At 41.2% G+C, this 27,606-nt stretch overlaps 1 protein-coding gene across 1 annotated transcript in view; it reads left to right on the top strand.

Annotated features, from left to right (window-relative positions):
- The window catches only part of astn1 (astrotactin 1), a 235,296-nt gene that overhangs the window by 99,666 nt on the left and 108,024 nt on the right, over positions 1 to 27,606 (top strand). Inside the window, exons 12-14 of the mRNA XM_038963261.1 lie at positions 4,763 to 4,929; positions 6,852 to 7,046; positions 17,751 to 17,878. Of these exons, the coding sequence (XP_038819189.1) occupies positions 4,763 to 4,929; positions 6,852 to 7,046; positions 17,751 to 17,878 (490 nt within the window). The remainder of the gene's footprint in view (positions 1 to 4,762; positions 4,930 to 6,851; positions 7,047 to 17,750; positions 17,879 to 27,606) is intronic.

The following is a 27,606-nucleotide window of genomic DNA, read 5'->3' as shown; positions in this document are numbered from 1 at the left end:
GCCATCGATTGCAGAGAGGCCCAGTGATTTAAAGAGCCTCTGCTACAGATGAGTTAGGAGATTCAATGTACCATGCTCTTTACATTACATGTGATAAATCCATTTTCACAGTACCCGTAGCCTAGCGACAAAATCAATAGCAATGTGTCCAGGGAGGGACGAGGCGAGGGACTCCTGTTACGACATATGCCCCAATGGCCATTGATACATTAGCCATTAACCCAGTGTTAATCACTTAACCACAGATGATTGTGGACTACAGGAAAAAGAGGACCGAGCACGCCCCCATTCTCATCGACAGGGCTGCAGTGGAGCAGGTTAAGAGTTTCAAGTTCATTGGTGTCCACATCACCAACAAACTAACATGGTCCAAGCACACCAAGCCAGTCGTGAAGAGGGCACGACAAAACCTATTCCCCCTCAGGAGACTGAAAAGATTTAGCATGGGTCCTCAGATCCCCAAAAGGTTCTAAAGCTGCACCATCGAGAGCATCCTGACTGGTTGCATCGCTGCCTGGTATGGCAACTGCTCGGCCTCTGACCGCCATGCACTACAGAGGGTATTGCGAACGGCCCAGTTCATCACTGGGGCCAAGCTTTCTGCCATCCAGGACTTCTATACCAGGCGGTGTCAGAGGAAGGCCCTAAAAATTGTCAAAGACTCCAGCCACCCTAGTCATAGACTGTTCTCTCTGCTACCGTTAAGCAAAAGGTACCGGAGCGCCAAGTCTAGGTCCAAGAGGTTTCTAAACAGCTTCTACCCCCAAGCTATAAGACTCCTAAACAAATGGCTACACAGACTATTTGCATTGCACCCCTTCTTTTACACCGCTGCTACTCTCTGTTGTTATCATCATCTATGCATAGTCACTTTAATAACTCGGCCTACATGTACATATTACCTCAACTGACCAGTGCCCCCACACATTGACTCTATACCGGTACCCCCCTGTATATTGTTATTTTACTGCTGCTCTTTAATTACTTGTTTATTTTATTTCTTATCTGTATTTTTTTTTTACTGGATTGTTGGTTAGGGGCTCGTAAGTAAGCATTTCACTGTAAGGTCTACACCTGTTGTATTTGGCGCATGTTAATAATACAATTTGATTCGTAAGAGGGCCAGCCAGACCTCTTGAGGCTTGTTCACACTGCAGGCATTAATGCTCAAATCATTTTGTTTTTCAAATCCATTTTGAAATACTGTTTGTCCAAATAGCAAATTACAAGTGACCAAATCAGATTTGGTGACATGCACAGTGGTTCAGGCTGATTAGTGGTCGTGCTCGTGCTTCCTATGACTCAGAAGTTATGTAGCAAGCTAATGCTAATGTAGCAACTGGATGTTTCCCAGTTGCTTTGAATGTCCAAAATCATAGTGTAATAAACACTTTTAAAGACTCAAAGGATAAGATGATCCAACTTTCAAAATTATTCCTTTTTGGCTAGCCACAGCACTCAACTAGCTAGCTGTTTAGTTTTCTAGCAAATTCACTCATTTGTTTGTAAACAATTAAAAAGCTAGTTAGCTGCCAATGTTCTTGTTAAACTATCAACAGAATAGCTAGCAAGCAACAAGATATACCAAATAACAGTCTAAAAACCATTTGAGGGCAAATAAATCAGATTTAACCATTCAGACACAAGTCACCAGGAATCAGATTTGAATCTGATTTCAAACCACCTATAAAGGTAGTTTTGAATGTGGCTTGAAATGTCAATTTCTATGTGATTTTTGACTGTTCAGACTGCAGGAAAAATAACAGATTCGACTTGGATATGCGAAAAAAAACAGCCAATTTCAACAATGCTTTGGTGTAATGACATACGTGTATCTTTACCTGCCCTTGTTAGTGGTGGGATGGGTCATAATGATCTACAGTAAAGAGAGGGATTTTCTTAGGAAACACATACAGTTGAAATCGGAAGTTTACATACACCTTAGCCAAATATATTTAAACTATATATATTTAAATATGTTTTTCACAATTTTTGACATTTAATCCTAGTAAAAATTCCCTGTTTTAGGTCAGTTAGGATTACCACTTTATTTTAAGAATGTGGAATGTCATAATAATAGTAGAGAGAATGATTTATTTCAGCTTTTATTTCTTTCATCACATTCCCAGTGGGTCAGAAGTTTACATACACTCAATTAGTATTTGATAGCATTGCCTTAAACAATTTAAACTTGGGTCAAACGTTTCGGGTAGCCTTCCACAAGCTTCCCACAATAAGTTGGGTGGATTTTGGCCCATTCCTCCTGACAGAGCTGGTGTAACTGAGTCAGGTTTGTAGGCCGCCTTGCTAACACACACTTTTTCAGTTCTGCCCACAAATCTTCTTAGGACTGAGGTCAGGGCTTTGTGATGGCCACTCCAATACCTTGACTTTGTTGTCCTTGAGCCATTTTGTCACAACTTTGGAATGCTTGGGGTCATTGCCCATTTGGAAGACCCGTTTGCAACCAAGCTTTAACTTCCTGACTGATGTCCTGAGATGTTGCTTCAATATATCCACATCATTTTCCTTCCTCATGATGCCATCTATTTTGTGAAGTGTACCAGTCCCTCCTGCAGCAAAGCACCCACACAACATGATGCTGCCACCCCCGTCCTTCACGGTTGGGGTGGTGTTCTTCAGCTTGCAAGCCTCCCCCTTTTTCCTCCAAACATAATGATGGTCATTATGGCCAAACAGTTCTATTTTTGTTTCATCAGACCAGAGGACATTTCTCCGAAAAGTACGATCTTTGTCCCCATATTGCAAACCGTAGTCTGGCTTTTTTATGGCGGTTTTGGAGCAGTGGCTTCTTCCTTGCTGAGTGGCATTTCAGATTATGTCGATATAGGACTCGTTTTACTGTGGATATAGATACTTTTGTACCTGTTTCCTCCAGTATCTTCACAAGGTCCTTTGCTGTTGTTCTGGGATTGATTTGCACTTTTGCACCAAAGTACGTTCATCTCTAGGAAACAGAACGCGTCTCCTTCCTGAGTGGTATGACGGCTACGTGGTCCCATGGTGTTTATACTTGAGTACTATTGTTTGTACATATGACCGTGGTACCTTCAGGCGTTTGGAAATTGCTCCCAAGGATGAACCAGATTTGTGGAGGTCTACAATTTCTTTTCTGAGGTCTTGGCTGATTTCTTTTGATTTTCCCATGATGTCAAGCAAAGAGGCACTGAGTTTGAAGGTAGACCTTGAAATACATCCACAGGTACACCTCCAATTGACTCAAATTATGTCAATTAGCCTATCAGAAGCTTCTAAAGCCATGAAATAATTTTCTTGAATTTTCCAAGCTGTTTAAAGGCGCAGTCAACTTAGTGTATGTAATCTTCTGACACACTGGAATTGTGATACAGTGAAATAATCTGTCTGTAAACAATTGTTGGAAAAATGACTTGTGTCATGCACAAAGTAGATGTCCTAACCGACTTGCCAAAACTATAGTTTGTTAGCAAGAAATGTGTGGAGTGGTTGAAAAACGAGTTTTAATGACTCCAACCTAAGTGTATGTAAACTTCTGACTTCAACTGTACATAACATCTACAGGTGCAAACAATCTGAAATCTTATATTAAAGAAATACTCAGCGAAAAAACGTTGCGACAAGTAGCACCGCACATATTGAGATGAGCGAGATGCCAGACTTCGCTCACACACAGTCACACACAGTATCTGCGCATTTGCATGGGTTTACTGCATGCTGTTTAGAGCGTAGTAGCCAGAAAACTAAAACCGCAGAGAAGTTGAGCCTCGCACTTCAACGCTCTTAGTTGCTGCAGAAATTGACCCACTATGCTGTATCTACGTCATATCACTGAGTCAGTCTACCTTTAATACTGAAAACTCCACAGGGCCTGATGTAGGACAATTCTGGATTTTCAGTGCTTCTGTTTGACTCAACTTATGAAGTTCCAATTCATGTTTGACTCCTTAGAGTCGATTGATGCACTGGTTCATGTTTGATCCCTATTAAAATGTGTCCGTTTGAGCTAGAGGTATCAGGATTCAGCCTACTCTTTCAATCGACTACTGTTGTTATCCCACTGGGCACAAATGTTAATTCAACGCCTGTTCCATGTTGGTTCAACGTAATTTGGAAACAACATTGAGTCAACCAGTGTGTGCCCAGTGGGATGAGGCCAGGATCGATGGGCACTGGAGACTTGGGAGAGTAATTAAATAAATAAATATATATGTTGCTTATGCTTCCTTATTGCTTGAAGGCAAACAGAGTATTTTCCTCTTTTCTACAGGCAGGGGTGCCTTGTTAAGTATCATCCCATCAAAGTCCCCTTTTAAGGAATGTCTGACAGAAAATGTGAATTTGGCTTCACTGGCCTCTGAAAAATTGCTTTGGGAAGGATAGGGGAGTCTTTGTAGCTCTGGAAGCAGGTGTAGAGTTGTAGAAGTTCTGGATGCCTCTGTGAATTTATGCCTCATATATCTTTGTTAGCAGCACATCTTTTGTGGTGTGACAGAGTTCATCAAATGTTGTTTGGGAAAATATAATCAAAGCCGTTACCTTTATTTTCTCTCATTTTGCTACATTTTCTACAATTTGTACACACACATGAGATCTGGATGTGTCTGATCTCTACTTATTTCTGTGTGAACTAAAGATTTGTAAAATGATTACATTTGACCAATATGAAACCAGATCACATCCCTAGTGTATTTTAGTTGATCTGTGCCCCTATTGTTTTTGACTTTCTGTAACATCCTGTATCCTTTATTCCCATTCTTTCTAGTGCCCTCCTGGACTGAGTCCCATGAAGGATGGCACAGGCTGCTACGACCACCACATTGGCATCGACTGCTCTGACGGCTTTAACGGAGGCTGTGAACAACTGTGCCTCCAGCAGCTTGCCCCCCTGGAGGACGACCCCACCCTTTACAACATCCAGATGTTCTGCGGGTGAGAGAACACTACTGAACTTGGATGCATCTCAAATGGCAACCTATTCTCTACATAGTGCACTACTTTTGTAGTGCACTATGTAGTGCACTGTGTTGCACTAAAGTAGTGCACTGTGTTGCAAATACAGTGCTATTTGGTATGCAGGCCCTGTCTCTGTGGCACTGAACTGATAAAATAGTGTCATATCCTGAAGTGTTTAAAAAGGAGGACAGAAGTTTACAATGTAGGAAAATATAGCAATACCATGATAGTAGGGAAGGGAAAGGGGATACATAGTCAGTTGGACAACCGAATGCATCTACCAAAATTTTGTTGGGTTCTGATTTCTTGACATATGAAATCATGAAATATACTAATTCCTTTCACTGAGGGAGAGAGGGTAATTTATAACCTTTACGTTATGTCAAAAGATATTAATGTTAGCCATCAGGGATCCTATGGGAGGAGGAAAGACACTGTCTGGTACGAGTCAACATGACAGCCGTAAGTTGGGGAGGAGTGAGCACTTTGGGGCAGAGGTCAGGTCAGAAGAAAGGAGGAAGAACAGATATCACTAAGGTTCTGAACATCATTGGCTGTTCAGATGTGTAGGAGGAGATACAGCATAGGAGAAAGAGTTAAATATCAGTGCTTGTGTGAATGTCTTTTGTCGGTTCAGCTGTTCGATCCTCTGGGATGAATGAACTTGGTTTAAGCTTTCATAGTGTCCGTCGAGTTCTTACTTTGATAATTAGAACCTAACAATGTGTAGTACTAGTATTGCCTTCTTTTTCACTTCAGTAGATTCCTGGTGATGGCATTGTCATGACATAGTTCTAGTAGGAAAGCGAAGTGCACCAGTATGTCTTTTAAATGTCAGCTGTGCAGTGCGTTAGTCACTCAGAGTGATTTGTCTCTTCGCCTTGGAGAGGTTGTCTCTTTAAAGAGAAAGATCTCTTGACCTCTCTTTTAATGTCAAGTCTTCTCCTGACACAAAAGTATTTCTGACTGTAGGTGACAAATGTGCTTAATTGTCTGTCATATGAAACATGATAATATGACAGGGAAAGTGAACCAGTTTAAATGCGGTGTGGATTAGGACTGCATTATGGACAAAATATATCTAACCCTCTTTAGTGACACTTTCCTGTAGAAAGAAGTGTCATCATGAAGAAAGGGTATTTCACTTTAATCCCAGGCCCATTGCCTTTGATATATTTTACAGAGCTCGCTAGACACTGGAATGTCAAAGTGTCATAAATATGAAAGAGTCGAGAGGACTCACTGTTTGGATTATTCCCTTTTTGAAAAATGAAATGGGGTGTTTTTTGTTCACTGAATTTAATTAATAGCACCATACAACAAAGCTAGAATTGATTGGCACACTAGAATCATGAGGAGGCCTATTTTGTGGATCTCCTTGAACTCGGGCATAAAGGGGTGCACTTCTGAGTAAATAGTGAACCATGAACACAAGTAAAATAAGTCAATAATCCTGACAGATAGCCATAGTGATGTTTATATAATGTCAAGTTGGAATTTCATGTACTCTTCAGTCAGTCACTAAGGCAGACCAATTCTGATTTTTTTCTGCTAATTAGTCTTTTGACCAATCACATCAGATCTTTTCACATATTCAGAGCTGATCTGATTGGTCAAAAAACCAATTAGTGAGAAAAAGATCAGAATTGGGATGCCTGTGTAAATACAGCCAAAGGGACCTATTCAATTAAATCGATTTCCAGTATAAGTAAAAAAACGACCTCATTTTTATCCCTGTATTGACTTGAATTGCAAGCAGAATTCGGTCTAAACCCTGAATATGACTATATTTATTAGAAGCTACGTGTATAATGTAGATTAAACATAGTCTATTTGAATATAATGTAAGAGCACATCAGCTCACACTGCTCCCCTTTTTTTTATGGCTGCCGTTGTAGTTGTATTGAGGATTACAAGAAAGGTCAAGATGGTCGTTCCTGCCAGCCCCTGTCTGAAGCCTGTACCGAGGGACTGGACTGTGGGGAGACAGCTGACATCCCAGCCAACCAAACCGTTTTTGGGGATCTCTTCTATGGCTACAACAACCACACCAAGGAGATCACCTCTGGGCAGATCCTCAAAGCTACCTTCAGGTAATGTATGAGTTGTGTCATGGGTTATAGCTTGTGTATAAAATAGGAATGATTCATGTTTGATTCACGGTTGATTCATGGTTGTTTAATTGGTCCTCAGCTAGAGGAAAAATGTATTTATAAAACATTTAAATGAATGTATACAATGGGCGGAGATGTTAAGAGTCAATGTGCAGCAGGTGGGACGGAGTCAGGCGCAGGACACAGAGAATGAGTAATACCGGACTTTACTCAACAAAACAACAAAATATTCCACGCAGGGAAAATATTCTAGCTCACAAATATATGCGACCACTTAACACAGAACAAACACGCACAAAACCATGTGTCACGCCCTGGCCTTAGTTATCTTTGTTTTCTTTATTATTTTAGTTAGGTCAGGGTGTGACATGGGGGATGCAGGTGTTTTTGTTATTGTCTAGGGGTTTTTGTATTTCTATGGGTGTTTGCTAGTCTAGGTGTGATGTATGTCTATGGTTGCCTAGATTGGTTCTCAATTAGAGGCAGCTGTCTATCGTTGTCTCTGATTGGGAACCATATTTAGGCAGCCATATTCATTGGGTAGGTCGTGGGTTATTGTCTATGTGTAGTGTTTGTGTCAGCACTAGTTTTCATTAGCTTCACGTTTGTCGTTTATTGTTTTGTATTAGTTTGTTAAGTTTTCTTCATTTTCGTCTTCGTTAAATAAATCAAGTATGTATTAATTTTACGCTGCGCCTTGGTCCTCCTCTCTTCAACGTTACGACGATCGTGACAGAATAACCCACCACAATAGGACCAAGCAGCGTGGTAACGAGCAGGAGCAGGAGAGGCAGCGATGTCAGGATTTCTGGACATGGGAGCAGAATCTGGACTATACAACTTGGGAAGAGATAGACAGGTGGGCGGTCGACCCAGGGAGCGTGCCGAAGCCCGCTTGGGATTCGCTGGAGCAGTGCGAGGAGGGTTACAGGAGAATGGAGTTGGCGAAACGAGCACGGCGGGGCGGTAGGAAGCCCGAGAGGCAGCCCCAAAAATGTATTGGGGGGGGCACACGGGGTGTGTGGCAGAGTCAGGAGTCAGACCTGAGCCAACTCCCCCTGCTTACCGTAAGGAACCAGAGCCGGTCAGGGCGGTATTGGAGGTGAGCGAAGCAGAGACAGTAAAGGAGTTAATGGGGAGATTGGAGGAGAGAGTTATGAGGGAGGTGCTGGTTTGGTGCATGAGGCACGACATCCGCCCGACGGAGCGTGTCGGGGATTTGATGTCACTTGAGTCAGCTCTCCATACTCGTCCTGAGGTGCGTGCTAGCCGTCTGGTGAAGACTGTGCCAGCCCCACGCACCAGGCGTCCTGTGCACCTCCCTAGCCCTGCACGTCCTGTGCCAGCCCCACGTACTAGCTCTCCTGTGGCAGCCCCACGCACCAGCCCTCCGGTGCCGGCGCCACGTACCAGGCCTCCAGTTCCAGCACCCCGAACTCGCCTTGAGGTGCGTGTCCTCAGCCCAGTACCACCAGTGCCAACACCACGCACCAGGCTTCCTGTGCGTCTCCAGAGCCCTGTACGCCCTGTTCCTGCTCCCCGCACTCGCCCTGAGGTGCGTGTCTTCAGCCCGGTACCACCAGTGCCGGCACCACGCACCAGGCCTCCTGTGCGCCTCCTGGGTCCAGTATGCCCTGTTCCTGCTCCCCGCACTCGCCCAGTGGTGCGTGTCCCCAGCCCGGTACCACCAGTTCCGGCACCACGCACCAGGCCTACAGTGCGCCTCGGCAAGCCTGAGCTGCCCATCTGTCCAGCGCCGTCTGAGCTGCCCGTCTGTCCAGCGCCGTCTGAGCTGCCCGTCTGTCCAGCGCCGTCTGAGCTGCCCGTCTGTCCAGCGCCGCCTGAGCCGCCCTTCTGTCCTGAGCCGTCAGAGCCACCCGTCTGTCCTGAGCTGCTAGAGCCGTCCTTCATTCAGGAGCCGCCAGAGCCGCCCGCCAGTCAGGAGCCGCCAGAGCCGCCCGCCAGTCAGGAGCCGCCAGAGCCGCCCGCCAGTCAGGAGCCGCCAGAGCCGCCCGCCAGTCAGGAGCTGCCAGAGCCGCCCGCCAGTCATGAGCTACCCCTCAGTCATGAGCTGCTCTTCAGTCATGAGCTGCTCTTCAGTCATGAGCTACCTCTCAGTCATGAGCTACCTCTCAGTCATGAGCTGCCCTTCAGTCATGAGCTGCCTTTCAGTCCGGAGCTGCCTGTCAGTCCGGAGCTGCCCCTCAGTCCTGAGCTACCCCTCAGTCCTGAGCTGCCCCTCAGTCCGGAGCTGCCCCTCAGTCCTGAGATGCCCTTCAGTCCGGAGCTCCCCGACAGTCCGGAGCTGCCACTCAGTCCGGAGCTGCCCCTCAGTCCGGAGCTTCCCCTCAGTCCGGAGCTGCCCCTCAGTCCGGAGCTGCCCCTCAGTCCGGAGCTGCCCCTCAGTCCGGAGCTGCCCGTCAGTCCGGAGCTGCCCCTCAGTCCGGAGCTACCACTCAGTCCGGAGCTGCCCCTCCGTCCAGTGACGCCCTCTACGATGGTCTTCAGTCCGGGACTCGCTGCAAGGGTCCCCGCTCCAGAGGCGCCACCGTAAGAAGGCCCACCCGGACCCTCCCCTTCAGTGTCAGGTTTTGCGGCCGGAGTCCGCACCTTTGGGGGGGGGGGGGGGTACTGTCATGCCCTGGCCTTAGTTATCTTTGTTCTCTTTATTATTTTAGTTAGGTCAGGGTGTGACATGGGGGATGCAGGTGTTTTTGTTATTGTCTAGGGGTTTTTGTATTTCTATGGGTGTTTGCTAGTCTAGGTGTGATGTATGTCTATGGTTGCCTAGATTGGTTCTCAATTAGAGGCAGCTGTCTATCGTTGTCTCTGATTGGGAACCATATTTAGGCAGCGATATTCATTGGGTAGGTCGTGGGTTATTGTCTATGTGTAGTGTTTGTGTCAGCACTAGTTTTCATTAGCTTCACGTTCGTCGTTTATTGTCTTGTATTAGTTTGTTAAGTGTTCTTAATTTTCGTCTTCGTTAAATAAATCAAGTATGTATTCATTTCACGCTGCGCCTTGGTCCTCCTCTCTTCAACGTTACGACGATCGTGACACCATGTGGGAACCAGAGGGTTAAATAGGGAATTTATAATAATGTAATGGAAACCAGGTGTGTACAATAAAGACAGAACAAATGGACAATGAAATTTAGATCGCTGAACAAGGAGAGGCACCAACTTCGACGGAAGTCGTGACAGATGTATAGTATACTAAAGCAAGGTGAGAGACTAATGCACTCAGAAGATTAATATGTACTGTATGGCATCTTCCTTCCACAATGAAAATTACCAAAATGATGTACATCTAAATACAGTGTATCTTGTGAATGAGGATCTAAAGATCTGCTTTTAATATCTAAAGAAATGCACAGCAGTCCCTGTTTTGTGAATATGAGTTCTGTGGCAGCATGCTTTGTGGGCTGCTTAATTACCATCGTCCACTCACGATGCTTCCTTTCCGCTGAAGTCAGGAAGTCAGGTCACGGAAATCATCTACGGTCCTGAAAATGTAATTTGGGTGCACATGGATCCCGCAGCCAGAGGCAGTGCATCCACTTACAATATGTCACGTGAATGCTCGAGGAAGGCGAACAAGGGGAAGTTAATATCATCAAGTACTGTAGCTAAATCTCAAATGCTCTGATCTCATTTTGAAAGCACCGGGAGAGACAGCCAGGGTTTCAGACAGACTTTGAAAAGTACAAAATGCTCCTGTGCAGAGTGCAGCCAGACATGGTGCTGGAGAAAGCCTCTTTGGGGAGCCATGGTTAATGCAAACCCTAATTATACAAGATGGCAAGAAGTGAATTCAAAGTGACCAGGAGCCAGCTTGGTGTAATGGAACGTAATTGGAGCAGATGAAACTTTGAATGTGCAATGAACAAAGGGTCACCTGCGCTGCTGCACTGGTGCCTACCTTGGGTTCATTAAGCCTCACAAGAATGCCATACTGATGTGACAATTAATTGGAAACTAAAGAAAATAGTCAAAACTTTGGTACACAGGAGGAATAGTACTGGGAAGTAGAGATTACTGCTGATGATGTAGTATTGCAGGGAACTTCAAACTTAATTTAGAAAAGTATTATGAATAAACATTCTCTCAATGATAAAAACAATTGCTAATGTTACTGATATTAAATGCTGGGGTTTATTAATTAATTTGTGACATTTTAATTATATTATTTTAAAGGAGAAAAATGTATTTTAACTTGAGGTATAGTCTTCACATTATCCAGGTAAATACAATTTCACGGCAGAAATAAAATGTTGTCCATTGACTGACACCCCATGGAGAGGAATAAGCCCTTGTGTGACTCGTGCATGGTTTACAAAGAGAATCACCGTGAGAGACATCCTGGAAAAACTTGGATTATTCTGTTTCATACCAGCCTGGTGCTTGGAGTTTCATTGGCGCTTCATCAAAAGCTTCACCCCACGGTTCTGGAGTGTCACAAATCATCTGTTGCACTCTTTGACAGTAAACTTATGAAAGGCAAGTCCAATTTTAACACGGTCTAATCATTAACGTAGCATGCAAAAAGTAAGGAAACTTCAACTATCCTGAAAAAAATCCTGAAAAGTACAGAAACAACACATAGCTGCTGGATAGAAACAGAAATTTGGTTTTCCAAACTCCCAAGCTCCCCTCTACCACACTACTGTACACAAAACGTTTCACAAACTATACAAAATGTGCACATTTCCTCATAGTCAAGTATGACTGTTGATCTTTTATTCATTTGAAAAAGAGGCATCCCACCCCTACCTTTTTATTTAGTCTGGCTGGAACAACAAAGGGAAGGAAATTAAAGGACACATCTAGCAGAGTGCGAAGGTGCCCACTGGCTCTTCACAGCCGGTGTTGCTGGAATAAGATGAGGCTAGCCTGTACCCACTCAGCAGGAGCAGAGTCTGCTGGATGGCCAGGCTCCAGGCTGTGCCACAGAGCTGCGTCTGATTCTATCCACACAGAGCTGTGGGCCCTGCTTTCATGCTCACCAGCCTCTGAAACACTTTTCATGTTTTAAAAAAAGTTACTTGTCGTTCTCTGAATCGCTCCTGCTGAATTTCAGAGTCGGCTTGGTAATTATTATTTCAAAAGTTAGAATTTTCTGTGGAGGATTGGAGGTAAATAAGAGGTGTCATACAATCTTAGCCAGAGCTTTTATGTGGCCAAGACTGGCCGGGACACAGAGATTTATAACAAGACCACATAAGGGGATATTCCATTAAACATGTTTTCTTCTCTTTCTCTTGAGCATAGAGAGAGATGGGATGGGATCTTAGCTGAGATGCCTGGTGCTGTTTTGTATGTCTACAGACTTAGTAGTGATGCGATTTCCTACTGGTAGATCTAAATGTCTCTGAGGGAGGCAGTGAAGTACATTAGAATAATGTGAGTTAAAAAGGCAACCTCTTCTCATTATTTCCTCCCTTTGGCTCCAAGTCCTTCTCTCTCCTTGCTCTCTCTCTCCCTTTCTCTTTCTCTCTCTTTCTCTCCCTTTCTCTCTCTCTCTTTCTCTCTCTCTCTCTCTCTCTCTCTCTCTCTCTCTCTCTCTCTCTCTCTCTCAATTCAATTCAATTCAATTGACTTTATTGACATGGCAAGTTCATTATTACTTACATTGTCAAAGTATACATATCGAAAAATAAAAATCAAATATATATGTATATATATACAAAATATATATATATTTATATATAAATAAATGGTGGGACCAACAGTAATAATACTAGTAGTAGTGGACATGGGATCACCATTAACAACAACTACAACAACAATATTAATCAGAACAATACATTAAATCAATGGTAGTAGAACCGTGTCAACATGACTTGAGAAGACATATGACCTGGTATGAAAGACAAAACAAAACTAAGCTAAATGGGATTTTTCACTGGCTGTCCCTCAGGTTGTGGCAGGAGGACACATATTTGGCTGCCAAAACTGCACATTTTGGCTTTTCACCCAATAAATATTTGATTTTTTCTTCATCTTTTATAGTTTCAAATTCTTTGTATTGAGTTATAATTTTGGGAAAGAAATATGCTCTTAGGTCTGAGTATTTGTCACAGTGTAGTAGGAAATGCACCTCTGTCTCTACCTCTCCCCTGGAGCAGAGTGAGCACAGCCTGTCCTCTCTGGGCAGCCAGGTTTGTCTGTGACGACCGGTCTCTATAGCAAGACGGTGCTCACTGAGTCTGTACCTAGTCAATGTTTTCCTCAGTTTTCTATCAGTCACAGTGGTCAGATAGTCTGCCACCATGTACTGTCTGTTTAGAGCCAAATAGCATTGAAGTTTACTTTGATTTTTTGTGGTGTCTTTCCAATAGGTGATATATTTTTCTTTATGTTTTGTGATGATTTGGTTGGGCCAGATTTTCTGAGGGCTGTCCCGAGGCTCTATGGGGTTGGTTTGGGTTGGTGAACTGAGCCTCAGAACCAGCTGGCTGAGGGGACTCTTCTCTGGTTTCATCTCTTGACATTGTAGAGCTGTGTGATGGAATGTTTTAGGGTCACTTGTTTTTAGATGGTTGTAAAATTTGATGGCTCTTTTTTCTATTCGAATGAGGAGGGGGTATTGGCCCAATTCTGCCCTACATGCGTTATTTGGAGTTTTTCTTTGTACTTGCAATACAGTCTTGCAAAACTCTGTATGCAATATTTCAGTTGGATGTTTGTCCCATTTGGTGAATTCATTATTAGAGAGTGGACCCCATACTTCACTGCCATATAGAGCAATTGGTTCTATAACTGATTGAAAAATTTTGAGCCAGATTCTAATTGGAATTTCAATTTTGATGTTCCTTTTAATGGCATAGAATGCTCTTCTTGCTTTGTCTCTCATCTCTCTCTCTCTCTCTCTCTCTCTCTCTCTCTCTCTCTCTCTCTCTCTCTCTCACTCTCTCTCTCTCACTCTCTCTCTCTCTCTCTCTCTCTCTCTCTCTCTCTCTCTCTCATTACTCCACACAACATGCTTAGAGCAGGTTTTAATGAATATTTGTGTGTTCTTTGTTCTCATTAGGGCTGCTTGGGATCGTGATTTAGACCACATTTCCAAACTACTTGGTGGGGTGTCTCCTCTCACCCCCTCAGAGGAGGAACACCTTTATCTACTCGCTTAATTAAAATATAAAATTTCTGTGTGAGCTAGATTGATTATATTAAACACCGGAGAGCATTGCCTCAATTATTGCACGTTGTAAAGTTCTTACCCCAGCCCCATTCCATCACTTGTCGTCTGATATTATCAGGGGGAATACAAAAAAAATGATATATCATAATCAAAAAGTCAAAAATATCACTGAGGTATGTCATAGTTGAAATTATAAAGTTAGCTGAAACCCTGAAACAGTTAAAGGTTACATTTTTCATTTCCCAGCTATTACTCAAGAAGAGGCACATGGGCATGAACTCTTTCAAAGTGACCTAGACTTTCAAATGAAGAATAATATGCACAGGATGTACATATTATATAAATACGATTTTTACTTTGGTTGACTCTGATCTTGAAAAAATACTGAAATATTTTTTGGGCATCTATGCTCACCTCATCCCGTTATTACTATTTTGTTAGATTCCAAAGTCCAAAGAAAACTCACTAAATTAAACTGTTGGTTTTCCATTTTTAGATCACAGGAACTGTAATTGACTATGTTAATATGAAATTGGCTTTAAGCCAGTTTAACAATGGCATATTTCATACAGGCGTAACTTCTTCTTGACAATACAAATTAATCACAATGGCACATTCAAACCATTTTACCCTCTAGGCCCAAGGTGCATTATAAATACCCTTTTCTCCATTTTCTTTGCTTAGGAGATAAGTATTGTTATACTATGCCTAAAGCAACATATTTGATATGTATGAGTCTAGTTTCCATGCTTTTAATGACTGTTAACAATGTGTTCCTTTTCCTTACTCCCGGCCATGGAATGGCCATACAAATGAATTGGCATGTAATGCCATTATTTCAGTGTTTCCAATGGAGGGTCAGGTTTCATTTTCAGAAAATGCCCCCAAAGGGGATGATTTTAGCTAATATGCACAGCCATTTTACAGTTACATCCAGTTCCTGCTAGTTCTAAGTCCCTGAAAGCTAAAGTATATTTGACACTGCTTATAGATATTAAATATCAATAGGACTATTGCTGTTTACAGTTATGAAACATTATGTAATTGACTTCGAAGGGATAAATGACTATTTCAGAGGTGGTTGTAAGATATATGTCACGCCCTGATCTGTTTCACCTGTCTCCACCCCCTCCAGGTGTCGCTTATTTCCCCCAGTGTATTTATCCCTGTGTTTCCTGTCTCTCTGTGCCAGTTCGTCTTGTATGTTTCCAAGTCAACCAGCGTTTTTCCCGTCCTCCTGCTTTTTGCATTCTCCTTTTTCTAGTCCTCCTGGTTTTGACCCTTGCCTGTTCCTGGACATTGTACCCGCCTGCCTGACCATTCTGCCTGTCTGCCACTTTGTACCTCCTGGTTTTAACCTTTTTGCCTGTCCACGACCATTCTCTTGCCTACCACTTTGGATTAATTAACATTGTAAGACTCCAACCATCTGCCTCCTGTGTCTGCATTTGGGTCTCGCCTTGTGCCTTGATAATATATTAAGTAATGGGAGTGTGATGCTCAATCACTGACTATGAGTAATGTTGCTTCAAGTCAGGCATTTGTGTTTGGAACATGGAAATAACATAATGCTCCTTTCATAGAAGCAGTTATTTTCACTCAGTGATGAATAATAGGAGGGGTTTGTAACTGCATCCCACCCCTTTCCTGTTTCAACCCAATTCTGGAAATGTATGTTTTGACTATTTAAAGATAATGCTGTTTATTATTGTGTTTACATCTGTGGCTGTTAACCATCAAGTCAAAAGAACGCAATTTAATATGAGTAGATGTATGCTGTAGATGTGCTGTACAGAGCCATTGCTCAGCTACATGAGGGGTATTATTTTTTTTCCTTCTGTAGTTATATCATTATTGTACAGATTAGGTTTCATTCTTTGTCTGTTCTAAAATCTTTGTAACTGGTATTCCCATACATATGGTTATTCATGATTCCGGCTTTTGAGGAGAAATCGAGATTTTGGATTAAGGGTCACCTTTCAAACTCAAATCTTCTTCATCAGTGACTCTTACCAGAAACATGAATGCATGCAGAAAAGTCATCATAGAGAAGAAAGTGCTTCCATATAACTTTCAGGTACCCCCGCTGGTCCTTTTATCGAGAAAGTGAAAGCTTTCAGTACAGTTTTTTTCATACTCAATTCAAAGTAATTTGCCCTTTAAGATCCACTCTTTTTCTAACTTTTCAAATGGACTCTTTGGAGTGGATATTATCACTATTGTAATGAATGAATGCAGTGAGCAGAGACAGGGATGAGTATACCAGGTTGAGCAGGATTAAGGCCAGGCACCACAGCCTGAAATTACATTTTTGCATCGACAGTAGCTATACATTTTTTGATTTGTTGGTATTTTGGTCCATTCATATTAGTATTTTCAAAAAGTAAACATAAAAATGAAAAAATATTGATGAAAATTGATGTTTTACTTAGTTTCTCATACTATTGTCATCAAAATGTCATCAATTTTAACCACTTTAAAATGGACATACATCCATAATTACACATGATTTAAAATCCAATTTCATAGAGAATGTAACAAACTGGACTATACTGTATGTAGTAACTTACTTTGAAGAGATCGTGATTATGTCTAAATAAGTGTTTGGTGTTTGGTAATCTAATTTCAGTGTACTTGTCTTGGAGTGCCATTTTCCCAAAGTCAGACTCTTCCAACACGCCAACTCATTTTCCTCAGCTTCAGAAGCATCTACAGTACATTCATCAAATTATGTGTGGTTATCCTTAGATATATGCTTCAGACTTGCGTAGAGGTAATTGTTGATATGTTGTAAAAAATACAATTCTAGGTAACATTTTCTTTAGAAAAATGTGCCAAAAAAGCATATTGGTGACATAATATTTTGTAGCTCACACGGTTCAGGTTTTACAGACGATTTCGTGATGGTTTTCTTTCCGGATCCTCTCATGTGTAGAAAAATGTCGCTTTCACAAGCCCAATGTTATGGAATAGGCACAAACTTTATATCGGCAGAAAGAGGTTTTTGAGCTGAAGCCGCTACAAGAAACAGTAAGTCTCTAGCGTAAACACATAGGAGCTATTCAATATTAAAAATGTTGTCACCATGTGACACACGGGTGCGTCAATCAACTTTAGGGGGAGCCTTAAACATGAACAAAATTAGCATATCAGGTTAGGAACTGGAGGAGAATCACAGAATAAAAGGACATTTAACATAATGAAAAATGGCATGTTTGATGTAGAAGTCTCTGATTCTCCCTGCATGCTCACATACAGTATTTCCTGTGGATTTTCTTAACCATCTGCCAGAAAATTATGAACGATTCTCGCTGAAACGTGTTGGTTCTAACAATAAATAATACTTTTTATCAACTACCACTCTCCTCCAAGAGTTGCTGAATTTCCTCTTCATATTCAGAAGATACTGTTTTGCAATTTGTTAATGATTGACACTGGCTCTTCTCTGCCTTATTCCCTCTCTCCCTCATAAGGCCTAGTTGGATGGGTGAGTAATTGTGGGGCTCTAAATAGGCTGTTTTGTCATACTTAATCCAGGCAGAAGAACTTTGCCCGAGGCATCGAGCAGCAGCTCCCAGATGGCATGGTTGTGGCATCAGTTCCAACCGAGGTGCAATGCCACGAAGAGCTGTCAGACCCAGTCCCTGACCCAGACTATCTCACAGGTAGGAGCAATTTGGAATTTATAGATTTTGTCCCTTATTTTGTCATTTCGACGTATACCAAGAAGCTTCGTAAATTGTGCAATATCAGTTTTTCTTAAAGTGGAGAAAACCCTCTAGAGGGGAAGTCAGAGGCAGCAGAGTGCAGCTGATTTGATTGGCTAGTAGCATGAAAACACAGGCAATAAACCCATGGGCTCAATTTCCAAGAAGAAACATCCCAGATTATTTTGGAATTTAAGACTAACATGTCAGGCTAACATTTTGCCTTAAGCAGAGCCAATGGGTCCCATTATTTGGGTGGGTTTAAATTGAATTGACTATTTTACAATATTCAATATTGCTGCTATGGTGGTGTTTGTTCTGTGGTGTTATGACCAGCAATTTTTTAAGAATGTGGTTACGTCTGTCCCTTTCAATGCTGACCTCAGTTACTAGCGCTGGTATTGCTGATGTCTGACAAAGAAAATCATACATTTTGTCGTTCTTCCAAGTTTTGTAGAAAATGTTATCTAAAAAAGCATGTTGTTTTGTCTTTCATTTTAATCTATACAATCAACGTGTTTTCCTCCTGACACCTGTATTGTCAAATAACCTTGTTTTGTGTTTTCATAAAACATGCACGCCATCCACATTCACCTTCAACAACTTTTTTAAAAACGTGTGTGATTGAATCCAAACGGAGTTCTCTCGAAGTTCCTGCACAATCCACATCCACAGAGTATGCCATGCTACCAAGCATGTCATCCAAGTAAATAATGAACTGGAAGGAAATGGGAGAAGATATTAACAAAATCATTTTTCATGAGGAAAGGGGCTGATTTGGATTGTGCCACTGCTGTCAGAATTCATTAGTCTTCAGATCTGAATTCTGTCTGGTGCTTCTCCACACTACAAGCACAGCACATGGTGCCAGCCGTGCCATTTAGACAGAATACAGAGGTTCAATGTAAACCACCCTCATTAACAGAGGAAAAGATCCATCCTTGCTCCACCAAATGACTCAGGCTTCAATGTGCTGCATCTTTCATCATTCCATTCACATCTCCCATTTGCTGCTGTTGTTGGCAGGTACAACATTTTACTGTCCAATTCAACATTACTGCAAGGGGAGCTTAACAGGATATTTAACATTTGGAGTAGGCCTATTCTACTTTAGAGAAATCTATTTCTGTCCTATTTCCTGGAAATGTAAAGACTCAGATCTTTACTTTCTAGTTTCTTCGTTTTATCTGGATAATGAAGAAAGAAACAAAGCTAGATATATGCTGTGAAAACTGTAAAGCTGTTATCATACAGTATGTTGTAACGCTGTCATACAGTATGTTGTAACGCTGTCATACAGTATGTTGTAACGCTGTCATACAGTATGTTGTAACGCTGTCATACAGTATGTTGTAACGCTGTCATACAGTATGTTGTAACGCTGTCATACAGTATGTTGTAACGCTGTCATACAGTATGTTGTAACGCTGTCATACAGTAGTCATTACAGTATAAAGGTTGTCTTCTCCATTAAAGCACTATCGAATTTGCACTGGGACAATTTACTCTTGCATATTACAAAGAAACTCACAGTGGAGATGAAATCTTGTAATCTCCACACATAGTTATGCTTTAATGAGAAACTATTCTGCATTATTATGGTACCTTTGGTAATATGGCTTATGGCTCCTGAGTGGCGCAGCGGTCTAAGGCACTGCATCTCAGTGCTAGAGGCGTCACTACAGACACCCTGTTTTGATTCCAGGCTGTATCACAACCGGCTGTGATTGGGAGTCCCGTAGGGCGGTGCACAATTGGCCTAGCGTTGTCCGGGTTTGGCTGGTGTAGGCCATCAATGTAAATAATAATTTGTTCTTAACTGACTTGCCAAGTTAAATGAAAGTTAAATAAAATAAATGAAATGTATGCCTATGGTAATGGTACCTATGTTTAGATGCAACTGGCCCGATGCGTCCAGTGGTGCAACAAAACAAAGTCCATACTAATGGCCAGATTTGGATGGTTTATATGACCTCTCAAAGAAGGTGGCTTAGACATTACAGGACGTCTCACTCCAAACCACATTTACAAGGTTATTTCTAAGGTAATGGATAATCAACAAAGACAGAATGGCATCAGTTAAAATGTGATGTTTATTGGAAACTTCTGAGGATATCAAAAAAGTATAATCTTATGGATCTTCTGCTGTCATCACATTCCAGGGCCTTGTCCCTCTGTGGAGTATAAACATTTCTATCCAAGTGTTGCCGTTGGGTTGGAGGAGAGACACAGCACAGGATCCCATCACCACTTCACCATGCCCAATGGTTGTGTTTCAAATGGCACCCTATTCCCTATTTAATGCAATACTTTTGACCAAGGTCCATAAGGATCTGATCAAAAGTAGTGCACTATGTAGGGAATAGGGTGTCATTTGGGATACATATTCTCATTGTGTAATAGTCCTATAGCTACTGTTCAATTAGATTTGATCTCACACAGTACACAGAAAAAAAAGTAAATGGTCCTTCCTCAGCTCTTAAGGTTCCTTGGAGAACTCTTGGAGAACTTTTGGAGAACTCTTGTGGGGTACTTGACGTGACATCAACAGTTCTGAATTCTAAAAGGTTATTGAAACGTATGGAAGCGTGCAGATGTGTCCCTTTCATAGCACACATCAAATTGGCCAGTGTTATCCAGTGTTGATTCAAGAGTTAAATTAACACTGTAAAGAGTTAAATTAACACTAAGTGGTAAAAAAAAAACTAGTGTTGGCATTATTAACCAGTATTGAACCAAAGCCACCTCCATCATTATTATATTTCCCAGCATGCTTTATTGCAGGTAGATCTTTTTGAATTGTTTGTTTCAATATCTATGATTGACAGATTAATCTTATGCTACTCAAATATAAATAATTTACATTTTCGAAACTGTTCCAATCTCTTAGTTGGACTTATTGTAGCTGTTCCTGAAATGGTTGTTCCAGTTTAAGGTAGTCTCATATTTTAGTCTACCCAACCATGGAAGTCATTCTGAATGAAGGTTGCGGGTGAATAAAAATGTGTCACGTTCTGACCTAAGTTCCTTTTTCATGTCTTTATTTTTAGTTTGGTCAGGGCGTGAGTTGGGGTGGGTGATTCTGTAGGTGATTTTCTATGTGTTTGGCCTAGTATGGTTCTCAATCAGAGGCAGGTGTCACTCTGATTGGGAGCCATATTTAGGTAGCCTGTTTTCATTTGTGTTTTGTGGGTGGTTGTATCTTGTGTTAGTGTTTTCACCATACAGGACTGTTTTGGGTTGTTTGTACTTTTGTTATTTCGTTCAGTGTTCTGTTTGATTTAGTAAATATATCATTATGGACACTTATCACGCTGCGCATTGGTCCTCCTCTTCTTCCAACCACGACGAGCGTTACAAAATGCTAAATGTTGTATATCCCCTCTGGCTGGAATCCAATAGGAATTACACATCACTTTGCAAGCCAGCATAATGTGACTTGCAGGCTTGATGTGTCCTGTAAAATATGTGTTTCAGGCTACTGTATTGGGTAAAACTAGGCCCTCAAAAGAAGGCCTTATAAATGATGCATTCTATTGTCTTAAATAATATAACATTAATGACAACATATTCACTTAGGATCTCACTTGGTGAAGGCCACAGGACTGAAAATGAATAAATGCAACAACCATGTCTCTGTCACTAGCAAGCACAGTCATGGTACTGGTAACTCTAAAATTAACTCTAAAGGCACCCTGGGAAATATGCAAATAAGGCTTAAAACCCTACAGCAAGGCTATTCAATTCCGGTCCTGGAGGGCCGAAACATTTCTGGTTTTTATATGGTTCTTCAAAGAACCATCCCATTTATGGTTCTTCAGAGACCCTAAAATGGTTCCCCTATGGCTTTGCTCTTAAGAATCTTATTTGGTTTAAACTTGCACCTGTATTTTTAGAGTGTAGCATACATTCTTATGCATACAGGGTGTGGTGGCATTGAAGTCCTTTCAGGCACAGTGATTCTTGGGTTTTGTGCTCTGCTCTGAAACATGACATTGTCAGATGCAGAGTAGTCAAGAGAAAAATAACATGATTGGCCTCACCAGTGTCATAAAGAAAACCGCAGTGGGCAAAACTGGTTGAAATTATGTAAATTATGGGAATATATACTGTAAATGCCAATGTCTGAGTGATTCATTGCAGATGTTACTTAGGTTTTACAATTTAGGTTTTACAAAATTCCCTATGCTATACTATCTGAAAATCCTACACAGAAGAATTGATCTTTCAAATGACCTGAAATGTATACCCTTACAAGGACTATTCTCCTTAATCAGCATTTTAGTGAACATACACAGTCCTGAATGTGTATACCGGTATATGCATCCTTCCACTTTGATTGTATCATGTCAGAAACAGTGAATATACTGCAACTGGCATTTCATTGCTAACTTAGCTAATAGTCCATGGGACAGGGACAGAGACTATGAGGAAGTATCTGCTGGTGCTGTTGAGCAGTTGCCACCCTCCCTTGCTGATTTAGGCAGGTTGGTGCCATGGTCAGTGTATTTGTCACTATGTCAGCACTCCTTGCGCTACCTCTCCAACCCTCGCAGGGCAATGCATTCATCTTCCTATTCATCTCTGGGTTGGAAGTCATTCATCATAGGCCAGAGGGCTCCATCAATGATTCCAATGGGAAGAGAGGGAGGCGAGGCTTTGAAAGGCAAATACATCTTAATTTAATTGGAAAGGTGGAAGCAGGTATGCTTTCACTGCCACTAAGCAGATTTCCCATAAGATGGAGAAAGGGAGAAGTCTTTTTAGCTTCTTTAAGCAAAAAGAATGACCAGCAGTCGTGGTAGCTATTGTGGGGGGCTCGAAGGGCAGCTGGGTTTTTAGCGATTGTCTTCAGGAAACTCTCTCACAAAGGCAGTGGCTGTCATGTTCTCAGCGCTCAGATTGTCTAAATGTATATAAGCATCTGAATGAGTATAGTGAAAGTGTCAATTCAGAGAGAGAGAACAAAATGGGAAACACCACAGGTGAAAAGGACCACAGTGTCAATCATTTGTGTGCTCTAGCACTAGATTAGATTCCATTGATCGTCAAAGGAGTGGGTACTGGGTACTGTTTCCAGTTAGGAAAAACGGCTGACACAGGAGTTTTGACGCACTGAGTTTTTATCTCCTTTGTGTTATTAGTTGCGCACAGGCAATCTACGGAAGTCAAGTCTCGAAGCAAAAGCAAAAGTGACAGGTTCAGATTTGTAATAACCCAATAAATCCAATCAACAATCTCTCAGAAGCTTGAATAGCATCAATGTCGACATTTCCAGTTGCAGTGCAGGCAGGTCATCACAATCTAATTTAGTAGACCCCCTAGCCAGAAAAATGTGTTTATATACACTGTTCTAAACTCTCCAAAAAGCAGCTGTAATGGATGCTGATTCAACCAGCATCTGAAAATAGCTTTCATATTCCAATAACAATCTGGTGAATTCAGTTTTCACACAGAGCCATACAAATGGCATGGCTTAGGTCAATTGTTATTGACAAGATTTGTCTTCCTCCGCTAAACTGATAGCATCAGAGGAGGGTTTGCTGCTGGCTTACCTATTTTCTTTGTGATTCAGCGTGTTTGGTGAGGTGTGTGTGTGTGACTGAGTGTGTCTTAGCCTCTTGCGTTCATGTCTGGAAGCCAATTTCTATCATGCTTCCACTGATAAGTAAACATTAAATCTTACAAAGTTGATCAATCTCAGACAGATGGGATCATCTTGATGCAATAACACAAGGTTGATTACAGTAGATGCAGCGGTAAACCAGAGTAACACACTTTGTTAGTTAGGGTCATATTCTGTTGTTATCAATTCTAAGAATCCAGTACAGTTCTGAGTAACTTTCCTGAATTATTCTCTCATTACTGTATTTGACCTATATCTTAGAAAGATAAAGCACAAATGTAGCCTACAAGTCAATCCCAGCCGCACCAAATAAAGCACACATGATTCATTAATACATAGCTATGATAATTCATCTGGAATGACTTCACCCAAATTAATTACTCAGCCTCCACGAGTCTAACATTAAGAGGCTTAATTAAAATGAAAATCGATCTATAAAAATTAAGCAATAAGGAGATAAGTTGTAGCTGTCAAGGTCATATGTTTGTTGGTAGACCCTCAACTGAAGAGAAGTAATATTATTTTCATATTATCTGTTCTAGCCATCCCTCAGGGGTGTAACGTCCTCAGTGTCTCCAGACGATGGTTGCCTTTAAATGTGTCAGCATTGAGACGCCACATAATCTATATTTGATTAACTTGACACAGGAAAGGAAGGTCATGCCTTCAGGGGCTTCTGTTGGTGTTCAATGCATTTCAGTTTCACCTCCCCATATAACTATTACTGTATCAGTTTATAGAATATGATTCTGTGTCTGGGTATATCTTTAGAGTAAAACGGTCTAATGAATCATTTTGTGTTTTTAGACTCTTGCATTTCAGCCTTTAAAATGTCATTTTTTAATTTACAGTGTCTGCTACTGGGCTTCTAACCTGACTGTTTCCCCCTCTCATGTCAAGAGGGTTCCTGAGCTGGCAGAGTAGGTTTCCATATTATCTGGTCAATCCTTGGCTGGCCATGGTTTGACCTGCAGTGTTAATAGCATTCTGTTCTGCTGCAGTTCCCTACTGGGAGGTTCAGGACCCATGAGCAGCTCCTGTCAGCTTACTTACCTTACTTACCGGTTTTGTGCCTGTTTTCAGTAGATGTTTTGACTATTTCCTTTCCCACAGAACCATTCTGTGGCTCAGTTTATTTGCATCAGTCCTTTTTTTAATTTTTTTAATTTTATTTCCCAATAAATGCCATCTCTATAATTATGTTGAAAAAGTTTTAATAAATCACTAAAACATACATTGTAACACTCCAGTCAGGTTGGGTAGCTTATTCGCAATTTCATTGTGGCTTATCATAGCTGCATTAGCCTGACAAATGATGAGAGTGACAGTAAGTGTTGTTTTGACTGACAGGCAATTTGTCTAAAACCTTGAAGCCAGTGTCATTTTATTTAAGTGAGTGTGGAATAGGTGAGACATTAAGTTTTCTTACATTACATTTAAGTATTTAGCAGAATCTCTTATCCAGAGCGACTTACAGGAGCAATTATAGTTAAGTGCCTTGCTCAAGGGCACATTGGCAGATTTTTCACCTAGTCGGCTCAGGGATTCTAACCAGCTACCTTTCAGTTACTGGCCCAACGCTCTTAACCGCTAGGCTACCTGACGCCCTTTTTTTTCTTAATATATGCGATTATATGTGAAATAAAGCAGTTGATTTTTAGCAATAAAGGTTAAGTTAAGATATACTAACATTCCACAAAATTACATTGTCTGTTTTCCAAGTACAAACCTAATTGTGTCACACTTAGGAGAGCCATGTTTAACATTCTAAAAGGATCCTTCTCTTGCTCTCCTCTCCTCATGTGCTATTAATTGGTTGCACAGTTACAGTAATTGTTTACTTGCCAAGGCAATTTGAATTTACAGACTGGTATATAAAGTTAACTAGTTTTACTACACAAGCTGAGCTTGTTCCCTAGCTTCAAAGATAATTGCTATGTTAATATGGAATCAGACTCAGGCTTGCTCATGCATTCACATGCTACAACATATATTTTCTTTTCACAATTAACGGAATTAGCCAATTTGCGTTTTTCCTGTTCAGCAAATATATACTTTATGGAGTACATATCCACCTTTTACTAGGGCAGCAGGCAGCCTAGCGGTTAATAGCGTTGGACCAGTAACTGAATGGTCGCTGGTTTGAATCCTGAGACGACTAGATCAAAAATCTTGAGCAACCCTAATTGCTCCTGTAAGTCGATTTGGATAAGAGCGTCTGCTAAATTACTAAAATGTAAAAAGAAAATGTTGTTTGAATCCCCGAGCTGACAAGGTGGGCAATCTGTCTATGAGCACTTAACCCTAATTGCTCCAGGGTCACTGTTGATAATGGCTGGTTGTGACCCCACTCTCTGAGGGTGTGTCAGGGGCAGTTGGGATATGCAAAAACACATTTTCTATTCACACATGTTTATAATACACACATGCACATATGTGAACTAGGACAAATATATGCACCCAAGGTGACCCACCTAATTGGTTTTACCTTTGTATAAAATAATGTGTCTTTCTCTTAAAGACAAACTGAAACCATTGATATTATTAACCCTTTGACACGTACGATCACATAATTTGTGATCATTGTTGAGTGGTCCATGCAGCGTACCATCGCAAATATGTGATTGGTACTGTAGCAACAGAACATATGATCCACCAAACGCGTCTAAACAGCATTGTTGTCTGAAAAGGATCTGACAAAATTGTTTTGTACTGATGGAAACAAGTCTTCACAACTTTATTCCTCAATTTCACCTTTTATTGTAAAAGATAAATGTGAACTTCGTCATCCAAACATCACACGGAACACATCCACAGCCAAACTCATTCCATAAACCAGTCTAAATAACAAGTTAGCGACCTAACAGCTAGACTTGTTTACAATGTATCACATCTCTGGTGAGCACAAGGGAGAAATGTAATATCGTTTAGAAAGAGATTTGGCTAAATTCTTTATGATGGCAGCCATGTTTGTTTTTGTTTGACAAGTGAAAACTCCCTATCCCACAATGCCATTCACTATAAGGCACAAATAAACAAAGTCAAAGATGGCTGCACCCATTGCCTGAAAAATATTAACTTAGTTTGGCAACTTTTCAGCCAAGCACTGGCGAAGTGCTTGGCCTCATTGAAGAGAGAAGTTTGTCCGACTCAGTAAAGCCTCAAACATAAATTGTGCGCAACATTGAAATGGGCTACTTCTTATATGAATTAATGAGGAGGCGGAACACACCTTAATTCAAACTGTTAGAAAATAAAAGTTGTTAGAAATGAATTTGAAATTGACAAGTTGAAACATAGCCTATAGATAATTAGCAGGTTTGAGGGCAGCGCTGGTTAACTTTCCTGTTGCGTAACAATCACATTTTGGAACAGTGAGTGCATTCTGCCATCCGCACATGAAAAAACTCACACTAGGGCGACTGTTAGAGATATATGGAACTCACGGGTAAAAAGGTTAAAAGGTCACGTTTCTGCAGTAATCTACTAGTAGTAGGAGTATAGCAGGGTTCCCCAACTAGCGGCCCACAGGTTGAGTTTTCTGAGCAAAAAAAACAAAAAAACGTTAGTATTTTTTAATTTTTATTGTTGGACATAAAAGTCTGTAAAAACACCAGGAAATCAGCTCCAAGTGATTTTAATTTAATAAATCTGTTCCCAAGTATTCCCATGCATAATAGAGCGACACGTGATCGTATACAAATGTAAGCAAGTCAAACATTATATTTGTTTGGGCTACTTGCGGTCAATGTATTTGCAGTCTACAAATTATTCGTAATTATGTTCCTGCCCCCCAACCATCCGCTCAAGAAAAAATCTGAATCTAGTTGATGATCCCTGGTGTATAGTTACACGGATATATTTCCATGACAACAGCATTGTATGAATACGTGTTATACCTGTGAGTAGTAAAACTTAATTTCTGGCGTACATGAAAAAGCCAAGCTCCATTAAAATTCACATTTGGATGCAGCCCTCAATGTTAATCACATTTGGGGTTTAATTTGTTCTTTGACACTGATTAATCACATGGAATTGCTTGACTCATTTCCTGCGGTAA

This window comes from Salvelinus namaycush, chromosome 25 (assembly GCF_016432855.1).
Source record: "Salvelinus namaycush isolate Seneca chromosome 25, SaNama_1.0, whole genome shotgun sequence".
Lineage (NCBI taxonomy): Eukaryota > Metazoa > Chordata > Actinopteri > Salmoniformes > Salmonidae > Salvelinus > Salvelinus namaycush.
Note: the sequence above shows the minus strand (reverse complement) of the source record. Positions and strands in the feature narration are given on the sequence as shown.